The 13,361-nt window shown below is 43.6% G+C and overlaps 2 protein-coding genes across 7 annotated transcripts in view; one reads left to right on the top strand and one right to left on the bottom strand.

The window, feature by feature from the left end:
• LOC140718716 (fibronectin type III and SPRY domain-containing protein 2) overlaps window positions 1-5,047 on the top strand; it is a 56,013-nt gene extending 50,966 nt beyond the window's left edge. The window contains exon 13 of the mRNA XM_073032810.1: window positions 2,103-5,047. Within this exon, the coding sequence (XP_072888911.1) occupies window positions 2,103-2,355 (253 nt within the window). The 3' untranslated portion in view covers window positions 2,356-5,047. The remainder of the gene's footprint in view (window positions 1-2,102) is intronic.
• The window catches only part of pde8a (phosphodiesterase 8A), a 180,722-nt gene that overhangs the window by 20,343 nt on the left and 147,018 nt on the right, over window positions 1-13,361 (bottom strand). For 4 of the 6 annotated variants that reach the window (XM_073032807.1, XM_073032805.1, XM_073032808.1 and 1 more), the window contains 3 exons: window positions 11,114-11,281; window positions 9,750-9,879; window positions 5,620-6,327 (listed from right to left, as the gene is read on the bottom strand). The exons of 1 other annotated variant lie outside the window; for it this stretch is intronic. In XM_073032807.1, coding sequence (XP_072888908.1) covers window positions 6,218-6,327; window positions 9,750-9,879; window positions 11,114-11,281 — 408 coding nt within the window. In that variant the 3' untranslated portion in view covers window positions 5,620-6,217. Of the gene's footprint in view, window positions 1-5,619; window positions 6,328-9,749; window positions 9,880-11,113; window positions 11,282-13,361 lie in introns of those variants that run through there. One more of the 6 variants, XR_012096766.1, reaches the window with a different exon arrangement.

Raw genomic sequence — 13,361 nt, 5'->3', positions numbered from 1 at the left:
AAGCCATTTTTATACGAGAACATGGGGTTGGGGTGAGCAGAACAAACCCTTCAGAGTTGGGTGGTGGAGGGTGTAGGAAGCAGCAGGACCAATGGAAAAATTTGGGGAAAATCTGGTTTAAACAGTGAGCTATTAAGTATTCCCTCCAGAACCTGTTTTGAAGGAATGGTGGATTGGATAGTGGACTACTTGACAGATAGACCTCAGTATGTGCGGTTGGGAGACTGTAGGTCTGACACGGTGGTCAGCAGCACAGGGGCGCCGCAGGGAACCGTACTCTCTCCGGTCCTGTTCACCCTGTACACATCAGACTTCCAATATAACTCAGAGTCCTGCCATGTGCAGAAGTTCGCTGATGACACGGCCATAGTGGGGTGAGTCAGGAATGGACAGGAGGAGGAGTATAGGAAACTGATACAGGACTTTGTGATATGGTGCAACTCAAACTACCTGCGTCTCAATATCACCAAGACCAAGGAGATGGTAGTGGACTTTAGGAGATCTAGGCCTCATATGGAGCCAGTGATCATTAATGGAGAATGTGTGGAGCAGGTTAAGACCTACAAGTATCTGGGAGTACAGTTAGACGAGAAGCTAGACTGGACTGCCAACACAGATGCCTTGTGCAGGAAGGCACAGAGTCGAATGTACTTCCTAAGAAGGTTGGCGTCATTCAATGTCTGTAGTGAGATGCTGAAGATGTTCTATAGGTCAGTTGTGGAGAGCGCCCTCTTCTTTGTGGTGGCGTGTTGGGGAGGAAGCATTAAGAAGAGGGACGCCTCACGTCTTAATAAGCTGGTAAGGAAGGCGGGCTCTGTCGTGGGCAAAGTACTGGAGAGTTTAACATCGATAGCTGAGCGAAGGGCGCTGAGTAGGCTACGGTCAATTATGGATAACTCTGAACATCCTCTACATAGCACCATCCAGAGACAGAGAAGCAATTTCAGCGACAGGTTACTATCGATGCAATGCTCCTCAGACAGGATGAAGAGGTCAATGCTCCCCAATGCCATTAGGCTTTACAATTCTACCGCCAGGACTTAAGAACTTTTTAAAGCTATTATTAATCCTTTTTGAGATGGTGATTTAGATGCATATCACATTTTTTTTTACTGAGTTAAGTATTGTATGTAATTAGTTTTGCTACAACAAGTGTATGGGACATTGGAAAAAAGTTGAATTTCCCCATGGGGATGAATAAAGTATATATCTATCTATCTATCTACTTCACTGAACTATTCAAGAGAATGGTCCAAACTTAACAACCTTTACCCATAGCAAGGCCCGGTCAACATGGGTCACTTCCAAAATCTCAGTAACCATCACCTCACGATAAATATTGATGATAATTCCACCATGGCCAAATGAGGAAAAGAGGGTTCGAGAATGTTAAACCCACCAGCCAGGTGCTGATCTACTGAGCAGCTGTAATCCCCACTCTGCTGCGTCTCAAGAATACTAACAAGTTAGAGATAAGCCCAACAATACCCACACTACAGCATCCTCCAAACACACCAGTAGCATAAAGTACAAAATCACTTTTCTTCCAGTGCCCCTCAAACTCTTTCATCGACAGCTGGGAACCCCCGGCTCTGACCACATAAACTGGAAACGTGGTTTCAGGACTGCAGTGAGCATCAAAGTTCCTACCCCAGGCAATGCAAACAAAGGAGAGGACTCTAACCACCCAGCTGCCTCCCCTCCATCTACATCAGCTGTGGCTGAGGCCCAGTCATTCTATATCCTCTCCTGTCAACTGACTGCCAGAGGAGGTGGTCTCAAGAGCACCACATTGGCCTGCTTACTTGATCACTGCACGGTTTAGCTGTCGTGAGGAGTAAATGACATTACATTTGAACAGTCTCCACACAGCAGAAACTCCAATCTTCACTCCAAGCTTCTCCATTCCCATTTACAGCAACAGCAGGTGTAAGGATTGATCTCTGCAGCTTCTGTTCATTGTACGTACCTGTGGGGTGCATGTAGCGGTGGGGGGGGGGGGGGTGGGAACAGCTGGGTGCAAGTGAGCAGGGGCGGGGCATGCACAGTGTGAGTGACCAGCAGCCACACCTGTGATAGCTCTTGCTGTTTTCACTCTGCAGGAGTAAATTTGAATTCCTTCACAAAGGATGGACTCCAGACCTGAGAATCACTGTCACTCCAACCAGAATTGGAATTCTCCTGGACTACAACATGGGGAAACTTTCCTTCTTCAATGCAAACGTCTGTCAACTCCTCTTTACCTTTTCGCAGCACTTTCAGAATTTTGTCAACCCTTGTTTTGCTTTGGAAAGTTACGGCATTTTAAAAATCTGTCATAATATTCCCTTCCCCGAGTTCACCAAACTACTGTGAGATTGTCCTTTTCTTTAGGCACAGGGAGTTGGCACAGAAGGTTGGGTTTCACCTAATTCTGTTCCTATGTTTTATGGTCTTTTACAATGTCACCCCCTCAACCTCCTCTACAGGGAAAACAGTCCAGCCTATACATCAAACCCTCCAGTTCCTGTAACAGCTTCAAATTTTCTTTTGCACCCTCTTCGGTTTAAGGACATCCTTCCTTATAGCAGCAGGGTGACCAGAACTGCACATGATACTCAAAATGTGGCTCACCAACATCTTGTAAAGTTGTAACATCACATTCAAACTACTGTACTCAATATCCTTACTACATGCTAAATGCCTTCTTTCTGTCACCCCTTTCAAAGATCAATACATTTACACACCCAGCTCTCTATTCTACCACACATTTTGTGAGTGCTATCCTGGTTTGCCTTATTAAAACACTTCACATTTATATGAAGTGCATCTTTAATCGAGGATTCTGACTGTTAAAACAGTTCCCCAAATCCCAACTCATTTGGTAGCAACTGGAGTCAATTCTGCAACTGGGAGACAATGGAGCAAGTAAAGGAGACCCAATTTCACCCTGGGGCCCCAAGCATCCCTATACTATCCTGGCATTAGTCATTCTTGACTCCAAATTTTCTTTGATTCTGTTAACCAGTTTTAAAACTCTTAGCACCGCAGCTGGGTGAATGGGGCAAGGGTTTGCTCCAAATACTTCACCTGCACCAGGACCTCAGGCTTTGAGGTTGATTGTGAAAATTAGGCTGATGGAACTTCAGGAACACAATGAGCCATCAGAGCTTATTCACCATTGAATCAAATCATTCTTTAGCTGGGAACCAACTCAGAATCAGGTTTAATATCACCGACAAATGTTGTGAAATTTGTTCTTCTTTATCCTGCACTGTCATCGAAAGCTACCCCTATACAAAGAGTGAAGGGTAATGCCGTACCACTAATGTGTCAGTAAGTAGCTGGGCCTAGAGCCAGGTTTTGAACTACAATGATCAGATCACGATTAAAGCCACAGTGAAGTCTGCTGTAAGAGCTGGATTACTTCTGAAAAAGTGAGTTACATAATAAAAGTTTAAGTTCAGCCTCAGTAACAGAGCAGTGTCCATTTATAATTGGCAGGGCTTCACCAAATTATTCTCCCCCACCCTCTAGCTGGGAACCCTGGAGACTCTGCTGGAAACGTAGGCTGAAAAGCTGAGGACAGCACAAAAATGTTTGAAAATAAATCAGGAACTGAGAACACCGAACTTAGTTTTTAAAACTGAGTACGTATTACCAATGATTCAGTCATCTGATTATTCTTATGCAAGGTCACTGAGCTGATGCAGTGACTACAGGCAGAAAATACAATTACAAAATAAATCAACTGACAACGACCCAGCACAGCAGCACTAGACAAGGTCAGTCTGCTCCCAGCCAAGAGCAGATAGATATATATAGAAAGTGATTACACTGCCTCAAGGGCTTCCTTGCAGAATCACTGAGTGCCAAAATCCTCCATCATATTCATGTGGTCTCCCTTGTGTCACTAAAAGACCCAGCCATTTGGTGCTCCAGAGGGATACAGGGGAAGGGTGACCTTGAGAGAACCAAAAATGGATTCCAAGCCTCGTGAAGTCTCTTGGCAAGAAGAGCTTCTTTCCATGAGCTGATGAATAAGCACTCCTGCTGGTGACCATTTGGAAGAAGAGTGTTTCAGCGCTCTTGAGTAGGACTAGTAGATTTTCCCAGTAGGGTATCATGTTCTCCTTGAGTTCAAATACAACTCTCTTGTGGGGTCACCTCTGCCCTAGAATGGATTCCAATGATGTAAGAGCCTGAATACAATCCTCGAGCTCCAGCTCCTCAGCCACACATTCAACTGCTCTGTCCTTCTATTCCTCCCCTCACTAAAACTTGACACCAGGAATTAGCTACAGATTACAAAACCACTGTTATTTTAATCTTCTGCCCCACTTCCTATATTGCAGGACCACCCATGTTATCGGTAACATTGTGTACAACTTCCAGCTGATCCTGCTCACACTTGAGAATGTTTAGGACCAGGAGGCAACACACCATCTTGGCATCTTGCTCTTGGCCACACTGAGAATACTAAGCATAGGAGGTGCCCAATCCCACCTGGCAGTGAAACACTAGGTACAAGTGTAGCAGCAACACACCTGAGGAATAAACACAAAAAGCAGTGCACCAGGAGATGATATTTGAGGCCTTTCACCAAGATTTCATGGAGTGACAACAGAATGTATTCACTCAGTTTCACAATTTGTCTGTGAAAATGTTGCCTTTCTTTGACTGCACTCAGGAGCACCCCGAAGGGCCAGCAACTGCAACAGAAATAGGCTCTTTGGCCCAACTGGTCCATTCTGACCAAGATACCTCATACAAGCCAGTCCCCATTTGCAATGACACGATATTGACTGGGAATCGGGTTGCCTTAACTTGAACAAGGGCTGGTAGTTTGGAAATCTACTCCTATAAATTCGCACATCCCTGGCTGATCTACCAACACTGTAGGAGGCAAAGCACTGCAGAGTATATTGTTGAGATGTGTGGCAAATGCATGTAAAGACCCATACAGAGGGATTCTCCCAAGCCCTGGCAGATTATCTGCTCATGATCACATTGCGATGTATGGGAATTTGCTGTTCACTTGTTACTATGGTACACTTTGTTACAGAAATTACACATTAAATACATAATTCCATGTTGGTTCACTGTTCTAAAGGGCATTATGCATCTACAATCCTCTATCAGGTTTGTTCCATCACATCTGTGATGAAGTCTGGAACACTGGCAGCAAGCTTATGAATCAACTGGCCAGAAATAAACCACAAGCTGCCATCATACTCTGAGCTCAGAAGCAAGGGAAAAGTCAGTCCAGAAGCAAAGATTGAGCAGATTGAGATATGCCTTTTCAAAAAAAAAAGCTTCATCACCTTAGAAGTGAAAAAGATAAAAAGCAAATTGTTCATTCCTCACAAAGAGACTGAAGCACATTAAGACATTATGAATAAGGCAGATCTGGGAGAGATTCCTGACAGGGATACATCTCGGTATAAAATCAATGACTTGCAGAGGCCTGTGGAATCGAGGCTGATTTATAAAAGGTTATGAGGCAAACAATAACCTTGTCAAAGTTCAAAGAACTGCCATCAAGAGACAGCTTAGACTCTTACACCATGTCCCGAGAAAGGCTGCTTCTAGAATATTTTGCAGTTCCAGTAGGAGAATAAGAGGCCAGTACATCAGTGCTTTGAATCAGGCCAATTTATGTTATTATTTGAAAGTTTGCTTTGGTTTTTTTAAAGTATTTATATAAATTCATAGAAAATATTAAACATCTAACAAAATAAATAAACAGATTATCTAAATTATAATAATTAATGATCACATTTGAGAAAAGTTTTAAAACATTTATCCCTAGATATATATATTTTCTCTTTTCTTTACAAACTATAAATTGGTATCAGTAGTGCTCAGGAGATGAGGGAGTGCTTCTTCTTACAGATTGGAAAAACAAGCACAATACATTTCCTACACCATTTCTTTGATGACATGTTGCATTTCTCAGTGGCATGGGCTTATTTTATGAGCAACTCTTGTGCAGGTGAACAGACAACTTTAGACCCAAAAGGTAGAGGCAAATGCAGAAATAACCAGCACAGGGAGGGCTGAGCCTTGTAAAGGTGCACTCCATTTCTGTTCTTGTTCCGAGCTTCACACGGTGGCAGCCAGAGTAGGATCATACATCTCTGCTTCCCCCGATCTCACCAGCAGGACCCAGTCTAGTCACGTCACGACGTCACAGAGCGCAGCAGAATGGCAACAGCTGTGGTAGCGCTTGGTCCAATCACTGATCAGGGGGAGGACAGACGGAAGACAGGTTCTGCTCATCCTGGTACTTCCAGTACTTAAAGTTTGTCCCCAGGTGTTGCATCAGATTGGGCAGGTCAGCAAACACTGCAGGTAGAAAGGAATAGATTAGGGAAGGATGTCTGGATGCCCAGTGGCAAACAGCACACAGCTAAGATGAACTGCACTCTTTAAGGGTGGAACGTAAAAGAAAGGGAAATTCTAGGCCAGTTAGCCTAACTTCAGTGGTTGGGAAAGCGTTGGAGTATATTTTTAAGGATGAATTTTCAGGGTTCTTGGAGACTAATGATAAAACTAATCAATGTCAGCATTGTTTCTGTAAAGGGAAACCTTGCCTGAAAAATCTGTTAAGAGCTCTTCCAGGAAGTAACAAGCAGGGTGGACAAAGGAGAGGCAGTGGATGTCACTTATTTGGATTTTCAGAAGACATTTGATAAGGTGCCACACATGAGGCTGCTCAACAAGATAAAATCCCATGACATTACCAGGAAAGATACTGAAATGGATAGAGGAATAGCTGACAGGCAGGAGGCAGCAAGTGGGAATAAAGGGGGTCTACTCTGGTTGGCTGCCAATGATTAGTAATGTTCCTCAGGGGTCGTTATCTAATGATTTAGATCATGGAAATGTTGGCTTGTGGCAAAGTTTGCAGATGATGCGAAGATAGGTGAAAGGGTAGGTAGTGCTGAGGAAGCAATGTGATTGCAGCAGGACTTAGACAAATTGGAAGAGTGGGCAAAAAAAGTGGCAGATAGAATACAGTGTTGGAAAATGTATGATAATGTGTTGCAGTAAAAGGAACAATAGTGCAGACTATTATCTAAATGTAGAGAAAATTCAAGTATCAGAGGTGGAGAGGGACTTAGGAGTCCTCATACACAACTCCCAGAGGTTAATTTACAGGTTGAATTTGTGTTAAAGGCAACAAATGCAATGTTGGCATTCATTTCAAGGGGAATAGAATATAAAAGCAAGGAGATAATGCGGAGCAAACGTGAGGAACTCTGCAGATGCTGGAAATTCAAACAACACACACAAAATGCTGGTGGAATGCAGCAGGCCAGGCAGCATCCATAAGGAGAAGCACTGTCGACATTTCGGGCCGAGACCCTTCATCCTGACGAAGGGTCTCGGCCTGAAACATCGACAGTGCTTCTCCTTGTAGATGCTGCCTGGCCTGCTGCGTTCCACCAGCATTTTGTGTATGTTGTTTGAAATAATGCGGAGGCTTTGTAAGACACTGGTCAGGCCGCACTTGGAGTACTGTCAACAGTTTTGGGCCCCATATCACAGAAAGAATGGGTTGTCTTTGGAGAGAGTCCAGAGGAGGTTAATGAGAAGGATTTCGGGAATGATGGGATTAACATATGAAAGGCGCTTGGCAGCTTTGGGCCTGTACTCACAGGAACTTAGGAGAATGTGGGAGAATCGCATTGAAACTTACTGAATGTTGAAAGGACTAGATAGGGTGGATGTGGAGAGGATGTTCCTTATGGTTGGGGTATCCAGAACTAGAGGGCTCAGCCTCAAAATAGAGGGTCAACCCTTTAGAACAGAGGTGAGGAGGAATTATTTTAGCCAGACAGTAGTGAATCTGTGGAATGCTCTACCACAGATATCTGTGGAGGTTAAGTCTGTGGGTATATTTGTCAGGGCATCAAAGGTTATGGTAAGAAGGCAGGTGTATGGGGGTTGACTGGGATCTGGGATTAGCCATGATGGAATGATGGAGCAGACTCGATGGGCTGAAAAGCTTAATTCTGCTCCTATGTCTTATGGTCTTATGAAAGGGGGTAGAGTGAGTGGCACCTGCAAAGAGCTCACTGCATTTGGAAATGTTCAAAGAGAGGCGCAAGAAATTGGAGGTCAGAAATAGATGGAAACAGATTTACAGTAAACTGCTTCAGCATACGCTGTACTGTGGCAAAGAACCCACTCAGCATCATCTGAGACAACCTGTCTGGATGCATTCAATGCAAATACCAGGGAACAGAGCTAAATAAATTGCTAATCAGATGAGATGATGTAGCTACTGAGTGGTTTTGGGTCAATAGCAGCTTTAGACAGCTTGGTATTATCACAGCAGTATGTAACGCGTCGCCTGCATAAGGTTCACAGCCGTGTTGCACTGGGACAATGCACCAAGAGGATGGAAATAGGTTGAGTGGGGTGTCAATCCTTGTGGCACAGTATACACTCACACTATTGACATGGAGAGTGGTGTACATTAATCTGATCTTGTCCAAGTGGTTTTCCCAGGATGGAATTCCTGCAACATGCAGTGTTTTAGCAGAGGAATGAGAGTGGGTAAACAAATGAGAAATAAAGTTGTAAAGGCTTCAAATACAGTGAATTCTGGTTAATTGGGACACATCAGGACCAGGCCATTTGGTCTAATTAAGCAGCTGCCCCAGTTAGCTGACGTTTAAAGGAAATAGTTAAAAAGGTATAAAAAGATAAACTACCATTTAACTGAGTTACAAATTATGTATTTAAGTGAAATACTGAACAGATTTTAGGACACTACCTAAACTACTTTACAGTATTATAAAGTTGTGTATTAATTCCTAATAGTTATTGATGGATGAACTCATCCAGAATATGCTGCCATACTCCTCTGTATGACTGTAAAAGAACAAATCAATGCAGACACCTAGTGCAGATAATGGACTGCCTTTGTACAATACTTTTGATAATTTCACCATCCAAATCTTCATTTTCATTGTAACATTCAAAATGACTGTCGATACCTTCAAATTCTTCATAGTTCCTAACCTGAATTAGTGAAGTTGTTTCATTTTCACTCTTGACTATTTCTGTCATCTTCAAGCTTAAAACTGCATTGAGCAACAGTTCTGAATTGTCTTATTGCTCATTATTCCCCAACACAAACACATGAAACTGACACTTTAAAAACTGATCGCTCAAAGCACGAGTGTTCTGTCAAACAGCCACGCAAGCGCACATGACTGATGCTTGTTAGAAACTATTTGGCAACAGTCTCTTGTCCTAACTAAGCAGCAGTGTCCCAAATAAACAAAGGGAATACAGGTTATTTTCTCAATTCATTTTTGTTCAAGAGTTGTCCGAAATAAATGATTGCCCCGATTAACCAAAATCCACTGGTTATGAACCACAACTGAATAAAAAAGTGAGGGAAAACAAGGATGTGATGGATGTTTCACTGTTCAATTCCCCTTCAGGATAATGCTCTCAGGGATAATCGGGGATGTCAAGGCAGGCATTTTACAAGCAGAGTGGTGGCCACATGAAACGCCCTGCATGAGGTGGTGGTAGAGGCAGGTACATTAGAAATATTTAAGATACTCTTGGACGGACATAGGGATGATAGAAAAATGGAGGGTACGCAGGAGAAAAGGGTTAGATTGATCTTGGAGTAGGTTAAAAGGTCATCACTACATTGTGGGTTGAAGGGCCTCTACTATGCTATGCTAAAACAATTATTGAACTTACAGCAGTGCCTGCTCAGGAAATATGAAACTGCTTACCATCCCAGGCATCAAACATATCAGTTATAAAGTAATCAATGAAGGAAATCTGAGACTTGGGGATACTGCAGCTCTTTCTGTCGAACACAGGCATTACCACAGGGAGGCCTTTCTGCTTCTCCTCATCAGTCTGTAAGAGAGAGTTGATTCAGACACCAGACCATCAAAAAGATCAACTAATCCATCATATCTTGCACACGAAAGGTGTTATACAAACATAAAGAGTCACAGCTTGGTAGGGGTGTGGGTTCTGGACCATAAGTTTTCTTCCTGCTTGGAGGTTGGTGGGGTTGGTGAGCAAAGAGGAACAAAGGCAGTGTGGACTAACAACCTGTCACCCCTCTGATTGCTCTGGCCTGGGGTATAAACACTTCCTCTAAAGGCAGTATGGCACCTCCACCTTTCACACTAAATAGCCCTAAAAGTCACTGTCCCTCATTAGCACTAGGTACAGGGACTGGGAAGGAGCAAACATCAGACCTGTAACATCTATTCAGTGATGGGGAAAGGAGCAATCATTTGACACTAACTTCTGCACAATTCTGCAGAGGATTCTGTTTTGTGTAGCTGCCATTAGAACAAAGACAGAGCATGAAATGGCTCAGTTGCTGGCCACATCCTGGTCACCAGAATTCCTAATTTTCAGTCTTAAAGGGACCAAAAAATAATTAAAAGTGTTGATCTCTAATCTATGGGATCACTTTTAATTCAACATGCCTTAAGGAATGAAAATTAAAGTCATGTTTTCTAAATAGCAAGAGGCAGAAATTTTACCCGAGTGATAATTGGAACGAGGGGTTGGAAGGCTAAACGTGTCCACAGGATATGGGAAAAGTCACGGACAACTCCCGGACAACTCCCAGAGTGGATGTGTTAAATACACTTCCTCTTGTGAGTGGTCTACAACTCATGGCCACTACCTAAATGGAGTGCTGAGGCAAAGTGAAACTTTTGACTCTTTGAAAGCAAAGTCTCTGAACACTTTGAAGCAGAGGTAGGGAGATAAATTCTTCAGGATGCAGGGATGAGGTGACTATCAGTTCAGCAGAGCAGATGAGATGGGCTGGGTGACACATGATTGTTTTGCACAGGTAAAAGACTTGCCAAACAGAACTACGTGGTGAAGCAGGATCACACTTCAAAGGGATTAAAAGTTTGAATCAGAATCTGGGAATATGGGCAAGCTACCTGCGGAGGAAATAATTGTTCAAGGAGGAAGGTGACATTTCAAATGTAGCCAGTTATTATTTTATGCTCAAAATTTGTACTTCTAACTACTGCTGCTATTCAGTTTACTATACTTTAATACAGTCACTGTTTATAAACACCAGGGATAATGTTAAATTAAAACTTCAGCACGTCACCTGAGCAAAGTACTCCTCTGAAATACGGGCCGCCCACTCAATACAGAATTGCAGCGGTCTACAGGGGTTGGAGATATCAGCACATTTAATTAGCATGCGCTTGATCAAAGTTCGGTTGTCAGTGGAGCTGAGGTTGAAACTGGATGAATCCTCATTGCTTCTGCCACTCTGTGATAAAACAATGAAAGTTCACTGTAGTTCACCAAGCACAACACATGGGCTGGTGGGAGAAGACAAAGCCACAGTGTCTTTCCCACCAGACCTGAAACTGAAGGGTGAACAAAGGCACAGAGTTTGTATGTGAAGAAAATCCTACACCCTCCTATCAGCTCTGGCAACAGTTGCATCTTCACCCCACTATGAGTCTCCATCACACACAGGAATCTCTGTTCCCCTCCTTACAGGAATGGCAGTCGCTCAGCCCAAAGGCAGGTCTCCAGGGAGAGATGCCACCAGCAAACCCAACGGCTTCCAAAAATTAGCAGCTCAGCTCTTCAACCAAGGTGAAGCTACCTAACGGGACAGCAACTGGGAACCACATAGCATGAGGAAGTCACCTAGTGACATACTATAACTAACAGTGGTTCAACAACCACACAATGCGGGTCAGGAAAGACACCTTCCCTGTTGGGTGTCACAGGAAACCCCTGCCCAGTCACATGGCCACATTGGAAGTGAGGCAATATTTCACAGGATGCTGAGGGCTTGACAATGGGCATGCCAGCCAACACCAGGACCAGACTGACTCCTGCAGATACTAAAGCAAGACTTGTTTCAGTGGAGTGGGACATTTACAGTTTGGCAAATAGCAGATACTACCATTAGGGAGGAGGTACAGCAGCCTTAAATTCCACACTACCAAGTTCAGGAACAGCTATTTTCTTACAACTATCAGGCTCCTGAACCAGCATGGATAACTTCACTCACCTCAATGGAGAAACCTATAGACTCAGTTTCAATGGGTGCTACAATTCATGTTCTCAGTATTATTTACATTTTTTTTAAAAAATTGCTCAATTTGTCCCCTTTTGCACATTGGTTGTTTGTCTTTATATATAGTTTTTCATAAATTGTTGCATTTCCTTATTTTCCTATAAACGCCTTCAAGAAAATGAATCTCTAGGTCTTATATGGTGACATTATGTACTTTGACTTGATTCAGACTGTTAGCCATTCTCTTTTTCAATGGGTTCTTCCACTGCAAAGAAATTGAATATCTCAGTTTCACAAGATGCATTCAACTACCCAATTCGAATGGACTAGAACTACAAGCCGTTGCTGGTGGTGAGCAGTGTAGTGGTAGCTAATAGTGTTACTCCTATGCCACATGGATCCAAGGAGATATTGCTTTGTAGATCCAGAACTGGCTTTCCCACAGAAGGCAAAGAGTGGTTGTAGACGGGTCATATTCTGCATGGAGGCCAGTCACCAGTGGGGTGCCTCAAGGATCCGTTCTGGGACCCTCACTCTTTGTGATTTTTATAAATGACCTGGATGAGGAAGTGGAGGTATGGGTTAGTAAGTGACACAAAGGTTGGAGGTGTTGTGGATAGTGTGGAGGGCTGTCAGAGGTTACAGCTGGACATTGAAAAGATGCAAAACTGGGCTGAGAAGTGGCAGATGGAGTTCACCCCAGATAAGTGTGAAATGGCTCATTTTGGTAGGTCAAATATGATGGCAGAATATAGTATTAATGGTATGACTCTTGGCAGTGTGGAGGATCAGAGGGATCTTGGGGTCCAAGTCCATCTGACACTCAAATCTGCTGCGCAGGTTGAATTGGTGGTTAAGAAGGCGTACAGTGTATTGACCTTCATCAATCGTGGAATTGAATTTAGGAGCCGAGAGGTAATGTTGCAGCTATATAGGACCCTGGTCAGACCCCAGGGAGTACTGTGCTCAGTTCTGGTCGCCTCACTACAGGAAGGATGTGGAAGCCATAGAAAGGGTGCAGAGGAGATTTACAAGGATGTTGCCTGGATTGGGGAGCATGCCTTATGAAAACAGGTTGAGTGAACTCGGCTTTTTCTCCTTGGAGTGACGAAGGATGAGAGGTGACCCGATAGAGGTGTACAAGATGATGAGAGGCATTGATTGTGTGGATAGTCAGAGGCTTTTTCCCAGGGCTGAAATGGTTGCCACAAGAGGACACAGGTTGAAGGTGCTGGGGAGTAGGTACAGAGGAAATGTCAGGGGTAAGTTTTTTTACTCAGAGAGTGGTGAGTGCGTGGAATGGGCTGCCGGCAAC

This window comes from Hemitrygon akajei, chromosome 30 (assembly GCF_048418815.1).
Source record: "Hemitrygon akajei chromosome 30, sHemAka1.3, whole genome shotgun sequence".
NCBI lineage: Eukaryota > Metazoa > Chordata > Chondrichthyes > Myliobatiformes > Dasyatidae > Hemitrygon > Hemitrygon akajei.
This window is presented reverse-complemented; position numbering and strand designations above follow the sequence as displayed.